Raw genomic sequence first — 19,100 nt, forward strand, 5'->3', positions numbered from 1 at the left:
TCGAATAACTGTATTTATGATTGGTAAAACTTAACACAAGACCAGTCCTCGTTTGAATAGCTAAGGAGGCAGGTTAATTTTGTTGCAAAGTAAGGTATAACTTTCCTCAAATAATGGATTCCGAATACTTTGCAGTCATGAAATTTCCCTGTAACTTTATTTGTATGCAGTAATAACACCTGTTCTTCGATGATAATATGAAATGGAAGTGTCTAGAAGGGTTGAGACTTCCCCTGGTCTGCTGTTTATTAACTCCGGTATTGTCTCTGACAACATATAGCTGATGTCATTCTTGTTCCAGTAACTAAGGGCCTTTGATCTAATACTGTGTGGTGTTAGTGTCAGCCCAGTGTTAGATGACATATCCTACTTGCTTTGCCTTTCAATAAGTACATTATCTTTATTCTTGATTCTTTTAGACAAAGAGAAAATACTTGAAGGACAAAACGCTTCTGGAAGACAAAGACTACAAAATAATGACTTTTCAGCTCTCCAATGATTTTGCAGACATGACTTTTAGAGAGGTTTGTCGGTATGTGGTACAGATGTGGTTGCTTTTCTGTTATTTCTTTTCAGATGCGTCTTTTCACAGTACAAAGATATCGTGACTAACTGTGACTTGCTTTCTTTCCCCAGGTTGTGCTTTGTAAAACTGAACCTTGTCCTCTTGGGAATTGAACTCAAATTTGGCAGTCAAGGGGAGAGGTAACTGTCTGGGAGACTTACCTTCTAGTAAGAAGTTAACTAATTCCAAACTAACAATTTCCAAAGAACTCAGAAGAAACATGCCCCAGGATCTGCACAAGTTTTATACACCTCTTACCTTCCTATGCACAGTATTTGGGAGACAGGATAATGATGTCATTCCTGTTCACTTAAGTGCTGGGGTGAATTTCACCATATATGACAGTCTCTTCTGCCTCCTCTTTCCTCACAGATAATCAGGTGAGAGATGGGAGGTGAAACACCGTTCTTACCTTCTATTCCACATGCAAACAGCATAGGTCTCACTTTGATTTGGGGTGACTCAAGTATATTTATTTTCACTGGTAAAGGAAACGCCACCTCATTTTTTTTAGTCACGTGAGTTTACAGAGGCTCCTAAATGCTATAAAGCATTGTCATAAAGGGATAATTTGTCAATGCTGGCAGCAGAGCTTTTGCTCTCTGAAGCTGATCTGGTCCTGGGCCAGATAACACTCTGTCTGTTCTAATGATGAAATACAAGACATCCTAATGGGGAAGCTGGAACTAGTTCAGAAAGGGGAATAAATAAATGCCATAGATCTTTAAAAAGCTTGAGGAATCGCCCAGAAAATGCAGACTATTGAGTGCAATAATTTCTCTTTCCACTTTTATAAAGGAAATGGCTGTTTTGATGAAACTGTAGAATAGAAACTCTGAAAACAGAGGGCTGACTGTGAGAAGTACACTGGGGCTCTGTTCCAGAAGCGTTGAATGAACTCTACACTGAAAAAAGTCAGTAGATGTAGTTGCTTAGCACTAATGGAAAACAGGCCACAACACAACCTATTCTTCCTTGAGTTCATACATTGTCTGGCTGAAAACAGAATGATGAAAAGAGAAAGCAAGAGGCAAAAGGAAGCTGCATGCTCTTTGAGATACAGAGACTATATTTTTGCTTTCCTTAAAAACAGTTGGCACAGAAGATATACCTCTTCTAAAAGCAGGACCTCTAGATGTTGCTACAATATCTGTCATAATTATTATAGTCATTCATATTTTGTTTGTCCTCTGAGCCATGAATCTGGAGGAGCTGAGTACAGCTGCTTCTTGTTTGGAAGGAAAATGTTAACAAACTTGTCATCTTTCCCTATGCTGTTCACACTACCAACGTTCATTAAAACTGGGTTGAAAGCAATAGGAATTTGGACTGAGCTGATACCTTGAGTGGTCTTTGCAGAGGAAACTGGTAAGTTTAATGATGTTGCAGGGGATTCAACATAGCTGTGCTTAAAGCAGACCAGCAAGGATACTCACTCTGGATGTAGAAGGGGGAACCATTAGAAAATAAGGTTTTCTCCCCTTGTTGTATGTGGCATGTTCAGCATTAGAGCAGATACCTCAAACCCTGCACATCCTTAGTATCTTCAGTTGCATAGAACTTGTATTTTAAGTGTGAGTATTCAGGTTTTTCAGTGACCCCATGGAGAAATGGCCCATCCAGGCTGCGATAAACTACGAATAATTTTATTACATTAAACTTGTTCAAAAATAATGTGGTGGAAGTGAGGGCACCTGTTTCCTATGAAGTTTACAATTTAGCAGATTAATTACAAAAGAAAAACCTGCCAAATCCTCAGGAGCCTCAGAGTGGAATAAACTGCAGGAATCCTAACAAAAGCTGATTTGCTTGCTTTGAGTCCCAGTTCTTCCATGGATCCCTCAGGTTTCTGTGGACGGTGAATTCCCTGTATGCCATTGAAAAAGCATTGCTAACTTTTTCATGTCTCATGTGTGTCTCATAAGCTGCAGAAGCTATAACAAAGAGGATTAATGTAAAATTGTGAGGTGAGAGGAAACTGTTGTGATCATATGGTCTGAATTCTCACCACAGAAGCGAAAAATGTCACCAGATAGACAAACTGTGATTACTCTTTTGATTGTTGCTCAATACAGTGCTATCCTGATCAATCCATCTGTGCAGATAAAGCTTCATCGGAATACAATGGGTTTTTTTATTGCTCATTCCATGGCAGAAGTCAAAAGGTAAGATTCTCTATTACTGTTTTGTTGAAAAAAGGTCTAGAACAGAAAAACTTTCAAAAGCAGACAAGTGTGTTTGTTCTCTCATCAGTTAAACACAATTCAGTTCTGCCTAATTCACTTCTGTTTCTAGGGCACAGTTCTATTGTAAAGCCTGTCACAGTGATATACAGGATCCAGAGCAGATTAAAAAATGTCAATGTAAAAGCAGACTCTACTCAAAACCTTTCTCAGGTAATTTTTTAAAATCTGTTTCTCATTTTAAAAAAAATGGCTGAGTGAATGTCTGTTAATTGTATTTTCATTAACTATTTCTCTAGAAGGATAGGTTGGAATACAGCCCTTTCCCTGATAAAATAGGGAGTGTTCTGATCATACTAGTAAGTCTTATAGATTATGATTACACTTTAAATGCTTTGAAAGCATGCTTTTCCTTAGGAGTCAAAGCTTCTTGGCTAAAAAAGGAGTACAACAGAATATACCTTGTCCAAGATTTTCACTCATTAACAGGTTTATCACAGAATGCTGTTCTTTAGCTGCAGAGACTGAAGCAAGTGTGTCTTATTACTTTTGCATGTGTATGCTTGAAGCAAAAGCTGCAACTGGGTGAAAACAGAATCTTGTGTCTGGTTTGTACTAGATTCTTGGTCAGCATTCCCTGAGGAAGTGTGTCTAGATCTTTGTCCTCATAAGAATACAAAACTTTAAACATGAAGTCAGATAATGTTTTTGAGGTTGTACAAGCTGTATAGCAACACTTAATGGTGTTTGCTCTGAGGACTACAAATCTTATCTGGATGGAGAGAGCGGATTAATCATGGTTACAACTAACTGTAAGCAGAGCAACTTATTCCTTCTTCACCTCAAACTCCATTTTGAAGATGTGGGCTTTTGTTAGATGTTAGTTTTCTGTTGAAATAGAGAACAGCCTCTCAGATCTATGTGTAACTACACCAAATTGAAGCTTGCCGCATTTTCATTAAGCATTTAGGCCAAAATGCACATCTCTTCTAGGCTCCTGTAAACTTCTCTTCTAGTGTCTCCCCTCCATGGAGATGGTGCTTTGCTTTAGAGAGTAGACAACGAGCTTTCCATTAAATGTGGATGGACACATGCATGCCTACTTGTACTTCAAACACTTGAAAATCCTTTAAGCAGCAGATGGCAGCCAAGCCCCATTACAAAACATGCCTCCGAACTGCAGATGGTTGAGATAAAGGCAAAACTAGTTCACGCTGTTCTCAGCCAGACTGAGTGAACAAGCACAAACATGCTGACACCTGGAGGACTCCATGTAGTAATGTCATGTAGAAAGAGAAGCTGGAGCCCATTTTCAGTCCAACACGCTTCTCAGCATAGATGTAACTAAGGTCCCTGAAAGCCAGCTATCTCCCAGAAAAGAGACTTCCATAAAATGCAAAGATGTCTTAATAAAAGTCAATGGCAAATGAATAGAAAGACATTGACACTGTAGGAGCTCTCCACCTGCTTGGTTTTCTTCTTGTTTCCTAGGCAATCTTAGATTTTTAAAAGAACAAGATGACATTTCAGTATAAATGTGTATTAATAAAAAGCAGTTGTTTGCAAACCTGCACTTCTGCACCAGCTATACTGTAGAGAGAATTGTTGCCTGAGGTGGATCAGGAGCTTTGCCAGGCATAAGACCTTGCCATTGGTTTCCCCTAGGATTCTGGATGTATTAAGCAAAACAGAGCCTAATTATAAGCACTTTGGTTCATTCCTCCACTCTCCATATAATGTAGTTTAAGTGGTACGTGGTGTTCTGGATTCTTCCATACTCATTGTGAGGAAGGTAAGGGGAAGGTTAGATGGAAGAGACCCCAACTAGTGTAGATGAGTATGCTGCCAGTACCTGCAATGCAAATAGGGAGATTTAGTTGGCAAAAAGCAAGTTCATTGTCATTAATCTAAAAACTAAATACAGGAGCCTCACGGATTGTGAACGTTAGTGAGCCTGTGTAAGACAGGCTGTTCTGAATTTTCATTCTCTGACGTGACTTATGATACTTCCATTAAGCTTGACCTAGAGGAATCAAGTGGCGTATAGCATCCCCAGGGAGCTCACTCTCTCCCCATCCAACTCCCACCACATTAAACACAGGGCTGTAGAAAGAGGTATCCTGTTACCAAGGCTAAATGCACCTGCTTTTACACACCTGTATAGCACAATTACAGCCTAAGGTTGACAAATCACCTATTCAGAGATGTCCCTTTTTCTGCCAGGGTTATGTTTGGAATCGCTAGCTGTTTCATCTGGGTTAGTATGATTTGGCAGTAGTTACAACATCACAGTAAAGTCAAGGGTGTTTGAGAGGGTTCATCTGTCAGTTTGTGAGATAAAAAGATATGTGTGTCTGAATGTTCCTCAAGTTCAACCTTTCCTTTCACATCTGTATGCGTTGGACATGTTTAGGCACATGTGACATGGAGAGCTTTGCTGCGCCTCCTGTCAAATGCTGACAAGGTGAGGAATGCAGGTGGGTAACAAAGATACAGACCAGGGGAGTGTGAGGAATAACATCATGCATCCTGAACCAGCTATGAAAAGCAGGAGATGTAGGTGGACTCTGGTGCTCCTGAAAAATCTCAGATGGTGCTGCTGTACATCCTCAGATCACTGCCTGGTGTAATAATTGCTGGGCTTAATGGCCCATGACCTCAGATTATGGCCCAGAAAGGACTAGATCAAATGTCAGAGAAAAGATGTTCCAGCTGTTAAATAGCTACTCTAGGATTTGGGAAACTTGAGCTCATTTTTTCCATCTAATTCTTCAGATTCAATCTGGGGACTTTAGGCCGCTTAGCCTTTCTGAGTTTGGATATCCTGATGGGAAATTGAGGAAGTTAAAAATGGTTTGACTCACAGAGAATAGTGTTGTCAATAATTGCAAGTCACTTATGACAAATATGAGGATGGTACAAGTACAGAGTATGAACTTTTCCTATCCTCTGTTTTTTTTTTTCTTGTATGGAGGACCATGTTTTCACAGAGCTCTTAGAGCACGCCTTCTCCCCTGCAGGACCAGGATCCTCCTCTTCCACGCTTCTAAGGACAGGCCCAGCCCTGGCACCCCCCAGGCACCTTGGACCTCCCTCCCCCTCCCTACAGGATCAGCCCAGAAACCCACTCACTCTCTTCAGGACCAGCCCTGGGACCTCATCCTTTTCAAATCTAAGCTGTGATTCTCTCAGGTGAAGAACACATCTTGTTCTTCACCATGCAAAATGAGAGAACAAAGGTCTTACAGATCACACAAGTGTGTTGACTATGTGTTGAGGGTATGCTTCCTTCATCTGTGCCTCCACCTGCAGAAGTGACAAAAATTTCCTTCACTTTGGGGGGAAAAACTCAGCCGTTCTGAGTGAGTTTTAGCTTCTGGATTCCAACATAAGAACCACACAAAGAAATGAAATGGTGTGTTAAGTATGTAGTGCTCACCATATTTAAGACTGTTTTATGCATACTAGATGGAATTACTATTTTATAATGCTGTGCTGTATTTCTGAGCAGTTGGTATGAATAACCAATTACTCAGAGCTCCTTTGTCTAGCGTATCTGAAGCCCCTACAGAATCCTCAAATGCCATGGTAGCCATTTTCAGACATAATCTAAATGCAACTGAAGGCTATACAAAAGGTACCCAATTCTGTTTCATTGCCTTTGTTTCAGAGAAACTGAAATTCTATAGAGAATCGCACGTTTCGGATGGAGACCCTGTAATATCAAGGTCCCTTGGTGTTCTTCCACCTCAAAGTTTTGTTAATGGGTAAGAAATGTAAAGCTGTGTGTACGCTGAGCAGGCATTTCCTGGACTGACTTACTGTGAATTTGTGTGGAAAGTGGGAACAGCAGGGCGTGCCTCTATTAATTTTTCTGTTGGTGGTGGTTGTGGTTGAAAGGGGTGGTTTATGGCTTCTCCTTATCTTGATTAATTGAACAGCCTAGAAAACACAGCTTATGCCTATGCATCCAAATCCTTAGCCTCTCATACTGTCCTGGAAGCTCAAAGCTTGTGCTGTGAACTGATACCACTGTGGAGGAACAAGGAGAAGGAGGAGGAAGGGATTGGTACACCTCCTGAAAGTGCTCACTGCCTTCCAGACAGAAGCCAAATAATACCAACACTGAACAGTTGAGTCATGAGAACATTTCATTTGGCTCCTTCTGAGAGAGCAGAGCGGAGGCAGGAATAGCTAGGGGTAGGAACATGAACAGCTAACACCAAGATTTGCTCTTTGGTCAGATATTTAATTGCAGTGTGACGCTGGCAGCAACCTGGAAGAGTAGCAAACTCTGGTATACTCTAAGTTTGCTCTAAAGGCAAATGGAGATCCAAGAGAAATCACACCCTACAGCCTTTCTCTCTAGAATCAGTAATACATGCTATAGAGGAGTCCTTTCTAGGCCATCTAAATTCTTCCTAGCCAGAGGAATCTGATTTCTCAGCAGGGTTTACAAACTGGTGGCAGAGCATAGTCATCTGCTGTCAAAGGCAAGATGTGAATTGAAGTATTCCTATCTACAGGGTACTTAGTTTGCCAGTCCAGTTGACTTGCACTGGGACTCATAATCTGAGCTGCTGTTCAGCATAAGGAAGGGTATCATGGTCTGATACTGAGCTGTCAGTAATAGCAAGCTGTTACACTCTTCCAAAGCTTCCACTAGAGAGGGTGACAGGACATACTGGCAGTGTCATACCAGAATTTGCAGGGAGTAAACAGGAACCTAGCAGGGGAACTGATGCACAAACTAGTATTTCTTGCCTTGTTTCTGCTTGTGAGCAATCTGCAGGCACCGTAGAACTGAAAAGAACTTAATAAATGATGCCTCCCCTCCCTCCAAAACACTATCTTGTGCTTCAGCAGCAAAGGCAAATGTCAGTATGGGAAGGACTCTAAGGTGTCCTCTGGAGAGCTTTGCATCTTAGCACCTGTCCTCAGCACATACATGGTATTGGAACAATAAAAAGTTGCTCAGTGCTGCTGTCCTACAACTGATTAGGTCAGCTGTAAATATTGGTACTGCACAGTAAATACATACACAGACTACCAGATTGTGCTGACTTGTTAAATATAAACAAAAACCTAATTAGATTTATAATGTGTCCCTCCCCCTCCTCATGCCCAATAACATAATTTACCAAAGGGGGATGGGGGGTGGAAGGAGAAGAGCAAGCCCTCACAACCTGCTGAAATACCATTATTAACATGCACATGAAAAGTCAATTATGCCAGAGGGAGGTATTTAAGTGAAGTGAGTTTCCATACTCTGGGATTACACCTTGGGGATTATAGATTTCTTATTTATTTATTTATTTTTCCCAAGATCTCTGCTGCTGCTTAGCAGTGAGGAACAAAAATGTTACTAAGAGATATTTTGAAATCCCCTAAAGAAGTAGCCAAATATGCAGATAAATAATCATTCCCATCCCCATCAAGATTCTCCCTCATCACCATATCACAAAGACTCTATATTCTATCCAGTCAGTGCAGGATGTTTTCTGGTGTTTAGTTTTAAACTACACCAGGGGCTGGTCTTCCAACACTTCCCTGGGGAAGACATTTTACCGTACTGTTGTTATTATTGTAGTATTTATTATTTGTATTATAGTGGTGCCTTGAGGTTTCTACTGGGACTGGGATCCTGTTAGGCTAGATGCTGAATATGTGCATGGTAAAAGGCAATTTCTGCCTTAAAGAGCTCTCAGTCTAAATAGAAAGAGCAGACAAAGAGTGGGAAGGCGAAGGGAAGCAGGAAAGGGTGAAATGAGGTATCAAAAGTCATAGAGAAAACCTCACAAAATACAGCTCTTTGGGGCAGACTTTTCATAACATTAGAGTTCTCAAATTAATCCCAAATAATTTTTTATTATTATTTAAACCAAAAATAGAATTGGATCCAATTGCCCATTTTCTGACTAAGGCGAGGTTTTCCACCTGGGGTGTTCTGCTAATAGAAAAGCTAACACTGACATTTTGCTTCCAAATTAGGATAGTTAGGACAGTGACCAAGGGGAGCTCCAGGTTCAGATCTCTACTCCATTTGATTTAGGATGGCAACCTGCAATCTGATCCAGTGAAGGCAGACGTTTTAGCACAAGTCTCATTTGCAGGGTTCTCTGGATATACAATACAGATCACTTCCCCTGGGTTCAGCAGGCAATGCTTTTAAAAGTACTTGGATACTTACCCTCTTGCTCTTTTACAGGGTCATTTGAAAATATCTGTGTTTATTGGGATGTTTAGCTAGCTAAATACTTAAATTCCAATTACTTTTTAAACAGAAATTTGCATCTGAGATTGAGACAAGATTTGCATGTAGGCTAATCCATGAAAACTGTAATCAAACCATAACTCAGGGATATTCAATAAAGTATAGTGGGAAAGAATTAGGCATGGCCTACTGTAAGACTCAAAACCCTTACTTGATTCAGGTCTTGCCAATATTGCTAGAGTCCTAGACTATTTTAATGAGAGATCGTCTGCTGTGTTGCATGTATTATGTCTCGTACGTTTGTTCCTTTCTCTTTTTGTTTCCCCCACTGAAGACAAGCAGATCTTTATATCCAGGGGAAGAACTTAATTAGCGTCATTAAAAAAAAAAAGTTGTCACAAACTGATACAAAAAAATCACTAAGACCTATAAAGCTCATCGAGAAGTGAATACATAAAGACCTGTTAGGATTCCGCAAGCACTTCTGAGCCCCTGCATCGATACACTTGCTTTACTAGTCATGGTTTTTCCACACATTCTTGCCTAAGGCATGACAAATTTAATGGTGTATGTTTTGCTGAATTGTTGACTCTTGTTTTTCATTCCAGATGCATAAAAGAATGTTTGTGAGCAAGGCTCCATGTGTATACAACTCTGAAATGTCTTCTTCCCTTTTGCCCTGGTGTAGAGTCACTTCAGCCAAGCAATAGATTAGTAGAAACTGAATTAGACTAAAAAGGAAACCAGGTTAAAGAACCAAGTTTTAACTCCCTGTTAATTGTAACTTATCTAGTGCCTGCATAATTGCTCGTAAATACCTGCTGAGTTGCCAAGCCTATGTTAAGGCTTGTCAGTCTTCAATAAATCTTAAAGACTTAAGATCCTACTCTTTGATGCTACCCATCACTTCCCAATCTAAAGGTAGGGCAAAAAAAAATGCAGTAATGCTGAGCACTCCAGCTCAGCTAATCTGGCAGAATGCATCACAATCTTTATAAATGTGTGAGAGGGGCTGTGTAAGAGCTCCTGAAAAGGTCATTGGTATTTTTGGAGCGATAAATCATGGAGGCAAAGATTTGCATTTTGGCTGTATAAAATCCAGGGCTGGATTAGAGAGAGCATACTTTGCAGTAATATTTCTCTCCTGACTTGTTTTATTAGCTTCCTTTAAACATGTTACATTATTGCTTATAGAATTTCATTTACTTGGATTGGCAGCTTGATAAATATGTCTATTGGCGATGATTTGGATTGCTCTGGGCATTAATATTATTAAAACCTGTCACAAGGAAATGTCTGAAAGATGACTTACTGTAAAGATTACAGCATGAAATAAATCATACAATGGTATTTGTTACCGTTTATGGCCTCTTGGAGCCGAGTCAATCCCTTTTTATGTTGCATTATTTTTCAAGTTTTTATAGCCTTACATTATATATCGCTGTCAGAAATGAACAGATGGGGTGTCAAACACGAGCCTTCTGAATAATTCCCACCCTCGGGTTATTTGTATGAAGGACAAGTGTAAAACTGTGTTCTCAAGAAAAAGGAGATAGATAGAGGTGGAGAAAGTGTTGTTACAGTGAGCAAGATCCCTTTTGTCAGCAGGCACATTGTGCTTTTGATCACTACCTGGTATTTACGCTATAGGGCGGGGCTCTGTGGAAAATTTATCAGTCTGTTGGCATAGCAAAAAACCTCGCAAGTTAGATAAGTTTCATGTTTCTTCAGCTTTACTTTTATTGCTAGAATGGGAGAGACATGTGGATGGGGTGTTTCAGTGATAGCCAAACCTCAGAGGGTTTGTAGAAACATGGAAAAGTGTGAATGCCTAGAGGTACCTCTCAAACACTTCAGGGGTGGAATACTAAAAAGAGTGCCTCCTGAACTACAGAAATGGCATTTCTGGAGTTTGGGAGTTTGGGATGCATAAGGAAGAAGATGAACAGATACTTTGGACACTGCAAGTTTGTGAGCTGATGAGATAATATTTTGCATTCCACTCTGTTGTATTGGGAAGTCCTATTCTTCTTGCTGCGTATTGTTGAGGACTACTTGTAAGAATAAGGGTGACAGGTTGGATGGAGTGATAGTCAAACTGATAAATACACATGCAGTTAATTAGGTTTGTCTGAATTAAAAAATTCAGGTGGAAGACATCATCCACGCATACTTTCCCCCAAGCTTTCTCTCTTCAGGTCTCCAGCCCGCATAATCTTGTACAGGTACGCAGAATATAAATCAGCACTCTTTTTGGAACATGACTCTTCTTGGTATAAATGGATCTTTAAGCACCCCGATACATTGTTATGTCAATGCAGGCTGGCTGAATCTTGCTCATGCAACACTGAGGTCTTATCTTCACTGAAACTTGCATGACCGTTAAGACTGAGGAATCACTGTGATGGAGCAGATATTTTAGTGGATTCCTGACACAGAATACCTGGCTTCCATGGTGTGCAAAATCTGCCCAGACTTGTTTTGGACAGATTGCATTGTCTCTCTGCACGAAAACCAAGTCTGTTTACTGCCATTGAAAGAGGGGTTTCACTTTTTTCCCCCCCAAAACCCCACAATAAGCAAAAGCATATTTCATTTGGGCTTTAAGTCACAGAGATGTTACTGGTATTTCTGACAGGACTCCTCTTCCATCAGTGATTTACTTCTTGATTCAATTTTGGTTGAATTTTGTATATAGGCCTTCAGTTATTTATTTTTTTTTTCCTTCCCTTCTGGAGAGTAAAATATTCAGAATACTAGCCAAAAAAAGTCTCAGCCCTTGCCCACCCTTATATGTAGAATTTTTTCTTAACTTCAGTTTGTATTCATGCTCCCTATATTTGGCATCTATACTCCTTGTGATTTTAGCCAGCCACCATTCCTTATGAATTTAGCCAGCTAATCCAAAGTTTATTCTAGCTTCTTTCTTGAAGCTCTCTTCCCTTGTGTTCACATGCCTCTCTTGTTTCTCTGAGAAGAAACCGCTATATATTACCATTTTATATATATATTATACCTATATATATATTATATATTACCGTTATAGGTCAGGGATCCTTATCCTTTGCAGCCTCTCCCTGTATACCTCAGTCTTTTTTCTATATTTCATGTGAAAATACATCACCTCTCTCTTGCCCAGGCCCTTTGTTCCACTTCTATCATCAAACTTGCATAAGAGTTTTAGGGATTCACATTCACTGTGTAAAGTACAGTTGTACTGCACATTGTAACTGGAGTTGCACCCACCTGTACATACTAATCCGATTCCACATTATACAATAGTATAATCACTGAAAGAATTTGCATGACTGATGGTGTGAGTTCTGAGTGCATAAGGATAAGTTTCATAATTAGCTTTCCTTGTGAACTTGTGCAAACCAGTCTATTTATAATTTGGTCAGCTCCTGGTTTTTAATGAGGGTGCTAAAAGTGACTGAAGCCTCTGGCAGCATGCATTTCATATTTTAATTACCCACAGTAATTCTGACAATTACACCAATGTCATAAATCACATCATAATGATCCATTAAAAAAACACACCCATGTTTAATGATTGGATGGGGATTTAAATTAAACAGATATGCAATGGCTTAACAAGGCGCCAAAAGCTCCATGGAGTTTCAAAGTCTTCCAAATCTTTTCATTGAGCTATGGCTCCAGAAGGTGAAGAAACTTCGTGCAAAGTTTCTTTCACAGGCCAAGTCCTGATTTCCTCAGCAGGAGGTTGCTTTTCATGGGATGAAATCCACTCCTGTGGGCCAGGCTAGAATTAGACTTCTACATGATTTGAATGTCGGTAGCTAATTGGCCATTGTGGCCTCTGTCTTTGAGTGCAGGAGAATTTAGAGTGTCGCTCTCTCTTGGCAATACCGATATGGTAGTCACAAGCATCCCTGGATGTCATGCAAGCGTAATGGCATTGTCTTTTAGCCAGTTAACTTGAATTTCAGTAGGGATAGTGTAGAGGTACAGCTCACCAATTTTTCTGTTCTGGCAGATAGTTTTTGTTACACTGTCTATGGTTTAATGAAGTGTAAATTTATCTATCGTGTGTGGTGCTTAACATCCATTAACTGTTGTTGAAGAGGGCAGTCAGTAAGGGATGGTCAACATTATATTGCTTACATAGTATTTTCTCCTCTGGTTATTTCTTGGGTGGTGTCACCATGTGCCACCTCTTAAACAGACCTGAAACAACAGGGCTAGGCTAGGTCTGCAGGTAGGTCCTCTGAGGAGCGGAGTCTGCATAAAGTTACCACCAGTTCAGTCAAAAGTAACACAGTGCTACCCAGCACAATCTTATTATTCAGCTGGGTCCTGGCTCCCTGGTTTTGGCCCTTAATGAAAATCACTTCTATTATCTAAGATCTTGAGTAAGCCAAGTTCTGTTCTTTAGATTATTTTGCTATTAATAACATCATAATAAGTGGGTGGAAGTAGCTAATGGCTCTAAGCCACAAATGATCCCAAATGTTCCCAGTCTCTACTCTCCTGTAAACCTTGACAGATTGGGAGTGCTTAGTAAAATATTGTAACACTCAACACACATTTACAAGACAGCGATCTGTCCCATGACGGCTTCCAGATGTGTGCGTGTGTGCAATTTCATAATTCAAGAACAGATTCTATTGCCCTCTGCAGGTCCCCCATCAGGCTGTTCATAAATGCTTCTCATAATGAAATTAACCCACGAACTAGCCATGCAAATTTTGATAAGCGGTGACCAAAAAAATAAAAATGGGGAACTGTTGAGATGCTCTCAAAAAATGACAAGGTTGTCTTCAGAGATTATTTGTCATTATGAGAAGATTTGTTTTTTCCCTTCCTGTTTGCCAGATTCTACTTTGTCCCTCCATACATGACAACTATTTTGAGGTTTTAATCTAATAATTAGGGGCTGAGTTTTGCCACCCTTACTCAAGCTGTCTGCTGTCTTACTCTATGAACAGCCTTTCTGGAATCAAAGCAAGCCTCTACTCTGTGTGGGGGTAGCAGGATCACACTTTAGTTTTTAAAATACAACCTGTGCCTAGCCCAGGTAGCAGTGGAAGAACAAAAATATGCACATACACTTGTCCATGCCAAGGAGAAGCTGCATTTTATCTAGCCCTCCTGTGACTTCAGAAGGGGAGAGGGAGACTTCAGCAAAGAGTTCACAAGGGATGTTATGAATAATGAGCTGTTCTTTTCTGACAAAAACAATGGCTCATAGCTCTGACACATGAGATCTGCCTGCAGAAGTAGTATCCAGCTAACCCACATTAACTGAGCTATATTCATTTGCAAAAGTGTTGGAGTTAATACACCTGGTTTATATCTATGGCTGAACAACATGTCCTTATGTAGTAAAGTGTTAGCTGAGGGAGGTGATTTGGATGGAGGTTGAATGCAGAAATGGAAAGCAGATAACAAAAGTAAAAGATGTCTTTTCTTTGACTTTGTCAATCTGAGGTTTCTTTGGTGAAGTGGACCCTAACGCACCTAGGTTAGTGTTCAGACAGTTCAAGTTATCCGTATGCATTCTGAATTTCTCCAGTGCTGGCAACTCTTCAGACTTTGCCACGTAGGTATCGGGAGTTCTTAAGGCATCATCACCTTGAGTCCAGTTGTTAGAGAATCTTGGGTCCATTTTAAGACGTGGTGTCAGACAGGGCCTATTAGACTGCGATTCAGCCTTTCTGTCTGTGTGTTGTGTAAGTCCCAATGCTACCTGTCTCTTTCCATGCTGCTTTCTCAGTTCAACTTAATTTACCTTTATTGTTCATGTTTACAACTCTAAATAAAGCAGAAGCACCTAAACTTAGTGGAGGATGCTAAGTACTGCTGCAATATAGATGATAACTACAGGCTATTTTTATTTCAGTGTATTCTGTACAACTACACTGACTTCACTGGGATTACATGTGCATTACTTAGGGACAGATTTGGTTCAGTGTCTGTAATTAAGAAAAATTTAACTACTCATTTTTAAGATTGTTTTACTTGTTGCCTGATGTATTTATTAACTATTGGAAGGAATACCCTAAATTATAATATTTTGCAATGACACATAATACCTCTATGTCAATTAATTAAGCCTTGTAGTTCCTTGTGAGGTAGGGATGCACTTTGATGCATTGTGATTGGAGTTATACAATCCATGATGATGAATAGGCCAAGTCCAGACAAGTACCATACTCTCACAGTGCAGGCCTGGGAGTGAGAAAAGGGGCTTTGTAGCAGCTTTCACAGGCACAGGCAATTTTCATTGTGTGTGTGAAACTCCACTCCTCCCTAAAGGAAAAGGTTAACATATGTGTGGATCTGGGAGCGATTCAAAAAACAATAAGAGGATTCCCAAATGGGATGTGAACCGAACAGCCCCCATGCCAAGTGTTAAATCATCCCCAAGGCTGTGGTACAGAGGCAGAGGAAGGACGTCAGGGCGTTTGTGCTGGTGGGACGGGACTTTCCTGATCCAGCTGCTGGAGCAATCTGCCTATGTCACACAGGTACTCATGAGTGTTTTCTCTCTGGAGACTTTTGTGCACCGATTTCTCATGTGTGTAGGTTTCTGGGGACCAATGGTGCAACTCCTCCAGGCCTTGCTTGTCTTGAGGTACTTTGTGAGTTGCCTTCTACCTTGTTATCTCTCTCTGGACAAATTTAGGACACAGAAAAAAGCTCCAATTCCTGAGGATTTGCTGCTATTCTGTACGTAGAGCATAGAAGGTAAACCAAATGAGCACAAACATTGATGCATACGCATGACATTAAGACTCATTGTAGCCACATTTTCCCACGACACAGAGTGGAAGAGCTGATGTCGGAAGACTGCAAGTGAGGGATTCAACAAAGCTTTAGGGCTTTGCAAAGGCATTATGCAGAATTTAAAGATAGCTTGTCAGGGGGAAGTTATTGGCAGCTAACGATTTGATAAAAGGACTTCCACTCCCTGCCTTCTAATGCTATAGACAACTGTTAATCACTTACGTTAGTCCTCAAATGAAGTTTGAAACATCTTGGATGTGTCTGACCCTCTTTTAGTGTAGCTGAGAGCTACGTTGTCGACTTTGAATAATGGCAACATGAGTGACTGGTTTATATTAGGTCATGGCTGTGGAAACAGGCAAAAAAATGTTTACCATGTTGTAGCACTCAGTTTGCCTCTGGTACACTGGACTGAACTGCCATTTTGGATGATGTATAAGGTATTGAACTGGGTTTACTTGCAGTATAAACCCAAACTTTTCTCCAGGTTTAATGGTGATCCATTGTTGTAATACACTCAGTTCGTCAGGGGGTTTGGCACAGACTGATTACACCAGTGGCGTATGCACCTCTCACTGTGGAACAGTATTTTCAAATGTTTAGCCACTAGGACCACATTTTCGGAAATGCCCACAGTCCAGAGTACTAGTGCTTTTGTAAGTCAGCTCTACATGTACAGTCTTTGTACAGTCTTTGCTGATGTGGTCTTGTGCTTTTTTGATACTCTGTTCAGTGCAACGTAAGTGGTAAGGACCTCAAATGAGAATGTGATAAAGAAAGGTAACCACACATGGCAATGCACAGCATCATGTAAACGCAACTGTTTTCTTTCCAAACTCATGCAGAGCCAACATGGATAACTCTGCACCCACAGCACAGTCAATTTGTGACCCAAATAACCTGGTAATGGCTGTAGTAAGTGACTGTAGTTCAATCAGAGACTATTGCTGTCTCTGTTGGGTACTACGACATGTCAGTTCCAGTGCTCTCATCCTCAAGCTCCTCAGAGTCCAGTGCAGGATGATTTACGAGCCTCTCAGGAAAATCAGATTTCCGTAAGAAGCGTCATTTGCAGAGTATATGGCAGAAGGAACCCTTAACTAAAGAATGGCTTGTTAAATCAGAATGTGCTTGGCTTTGGTAGGGTGGATGCTGTTATGAAGTGGGTTTCCTGCTGTCTATTCCCTGTATCTCCCACTTTAGGGACCCAACAGGTGTTTTCTCCAAGTCGCGTATATTTCCCATAATATTAGAATGAGGAGTTGTCATTTCTGACAGGTTGTGTATATAAATGATGGCTTTATTATGATAGAGATATATACATTGATTGATTGGTAAATCTGAGTCAAATAAGGGAGTTTGTGAGAAGATAGTCTCTAACTTGCCAAAGTACCAATTAATCACTGGCCTAAGGATTCATTATCTGAGGAGGAGACATGTGGCTAATAGATGCAGTTGCAGTTAGCACAGAGATTTAGAGGGGTATTGCTCCCCTTTCCCTCCAGTTTTGTAAGAGCTTGCTAAATTCAGGAGAGACAGTTTGAAGCCTCTCCCTGCCCCTTGTCAGAGATGCAAAATTACCTTTCATTTTGCTGAAGGGTGGGTAATTCAAAGCTGATAAAAAAAACGCTTCATGCAACATGCTGTTTGCCTGTGAAACTTCTTGCTGCAAACGCTGCTGAGAGCAAGAACTGTGCAAGTGGCAGAAAACAGCAACAGGGATAGGTAGTGTGGTGGCTTTGGCTATGCTTTGTGAACTTCTAGAGATCAACGGACTTCAGCTAAAGAGCCTGGAAAAAGATTGGAAGCCTCATGGCTTGATACTGCCAGTCTGTAAGAGGAGCAGAGCTGTCATGAGCCATTTAGCACCTGGAGCATACTGCTTTCTGTTTGCCCTTCCTTTCTTTTCTCCTAGGCTACTTCCAGCTGCCAGTGCCTACTGCTCTTGCCTCCTTTTGAGCAGCAGTAGTGCAGCAACCAGTGCACAGAGATCTGTTTCTACCTCTTTGGTGCCTTTCTTGCCCGAAGGAAATATTTTTTTTCTATGCTTTCCTCCATCAGGCATAGCTCACACCTTGCTTTGCATTATCTGCTACTTGTCCACATGAAACATTAGGTGGTGCTTGAGTTGGATCCACTGTAGGCAATCCTTTTGTGTCTTATCCTGTGGTAATGTGGAGGCAACAGAGAGAGGAGGCACTGTAGAGCTGGAAAGGACCAGCTTCCAGGTTTGGGATTACAATCAAATGCAGCACGTTGTAAGCATGTTGCAGAGGAGACTGAAGAGCAACTAGGCAAAAGTTGGTTGTTAAAGCTTATGTCCATGTCATTAGTAGACCTTTTGTGGCTTTTACATCTTGTGCTGGTTTTAGGATAGGTGAACATTTATAAAACTTAGAAATATATTAATTTAGAATAACAAGGTAACCTATTCTCATATGATCAGTCCTGGGATTTGTTATTAGTCCCTTATCTTAAGACCTGAGGAGCTAGCAGAAACTGAAAAGAAGTTCTAGTCTGGTCTTTGAATTCTCATACGGAATGGGAAAGGCTCTATAGCTGTGCTGCAGTTATTGAAATGACTGTGACTTTTAACCAGTTATCCCGGGTATGAGTTAATTGTATAGCTATGGCGTCATGAAATTTTGGCACAAGCGCCCCTCAGCCCCATTTGCAAAAATGGGGGAAATTCTCAGGTTCCTTAAAGCTGTGTTAAGAAGTGCTAAACCCAGTACCAACCCCAGTACAGGGCACAGCTAGATCCACCTTGCAAGCCTCATAATGAATGATACCTTCCCCTAGCAAAATCCCCCTCTCTCCTTTCTGTTCATCTCACTTCACCCGGTACTGCATAGACAAGATAAGGAGAAATTGGACGTGAAAAAGAAAGTCAGGACCAAACATTTGTCTGATCATACAGCTCTTCTAAAGCTGTTGTGTTCAGTAGGTATTGTAATCCTTGATGGCAAGTTTCAGTTGTCATTGTGATTTCAGTTACAGAGTGATTAAATAAACTTTGCTCCTGATCCAACTGTTCAAGGCTGACTCTACCTACAGTAAAGCTAGAGAGATGGTGCTTTGCACATGGTTTATCCAAGAGATAAACAGGTCTTTTCCTGTCTGTGCTTGGGCTGTGAGGAGGCATGTGAACAACCCTTTGTTTTTTGACATGACTTCCCCAACAGTTGTGTTCTGTAGCAGTCCTTTGAAAGAGTTTGATGTTCAGAGCAGCATCTGATTGAATGGCTTTTGTTTCACATGGTCTTGTTGCTGCTTCTGAACTAACACAATGCTCACAAATGCAGCTACATCTCTGAAATTTGCCTCTAAGAATATCCTGTAATATGGGCCTAATTTAAAGTCGCTGAAGACAAGGGGAAAATTCCTG

At 40.7% G+C, this 19,100-nt stretch overlaps 1 protein-coding gene across 1 annotated transcript in view; it reads left to right on the forward strand.

The window, feature by feature from the left end:
- KCNU1 (potassium channel, subfamily U, member 1) overlaps positions 1-19,100 on the forward strand; it is a gene marked incomplete at its 5' end in the record, with an annotated part of 50,008 nt that overhangs the window by 12,839 nt on the left and 18,069 nt on the right. The window contains 5 exons of the mRNA XM_010291319.1: positions 420-532; positions 637-705; positions 2,641-2,730; positions 2,861-2,961; positions 6,419-6,515. Coding sequence (XP_010289621.1) covers positions 420-532; positions 637-705; positions 2,641-2,730; positions 2,861-2,961; positions 6,419-6,515 — 470 coding nt within the window. The remainder of the gene's footprint in view (positions 1-419; positions 533-636; positions 706-2,640; positions 2,731-2,860; positions 2,962-6,418; positions 6,516-19,100) is intronic.

The sequence above is a fragment of the Phaethon lepturus genome, unplaced genomic scaffold, assembly GCF_000687285.1.
Source record: "Phaethon lepturus isolate BGI_N335 unplaced genomic scaffold, ASM68728v1 scaffold14207, whole genome shotgun sequence".
NCBI classification, from domain to species: Eukaryota; Metazoa; Chordata; class Aves; order Phaethontiformes; family Phaethontidae; genus Phaethon; species Phaethon lepturus.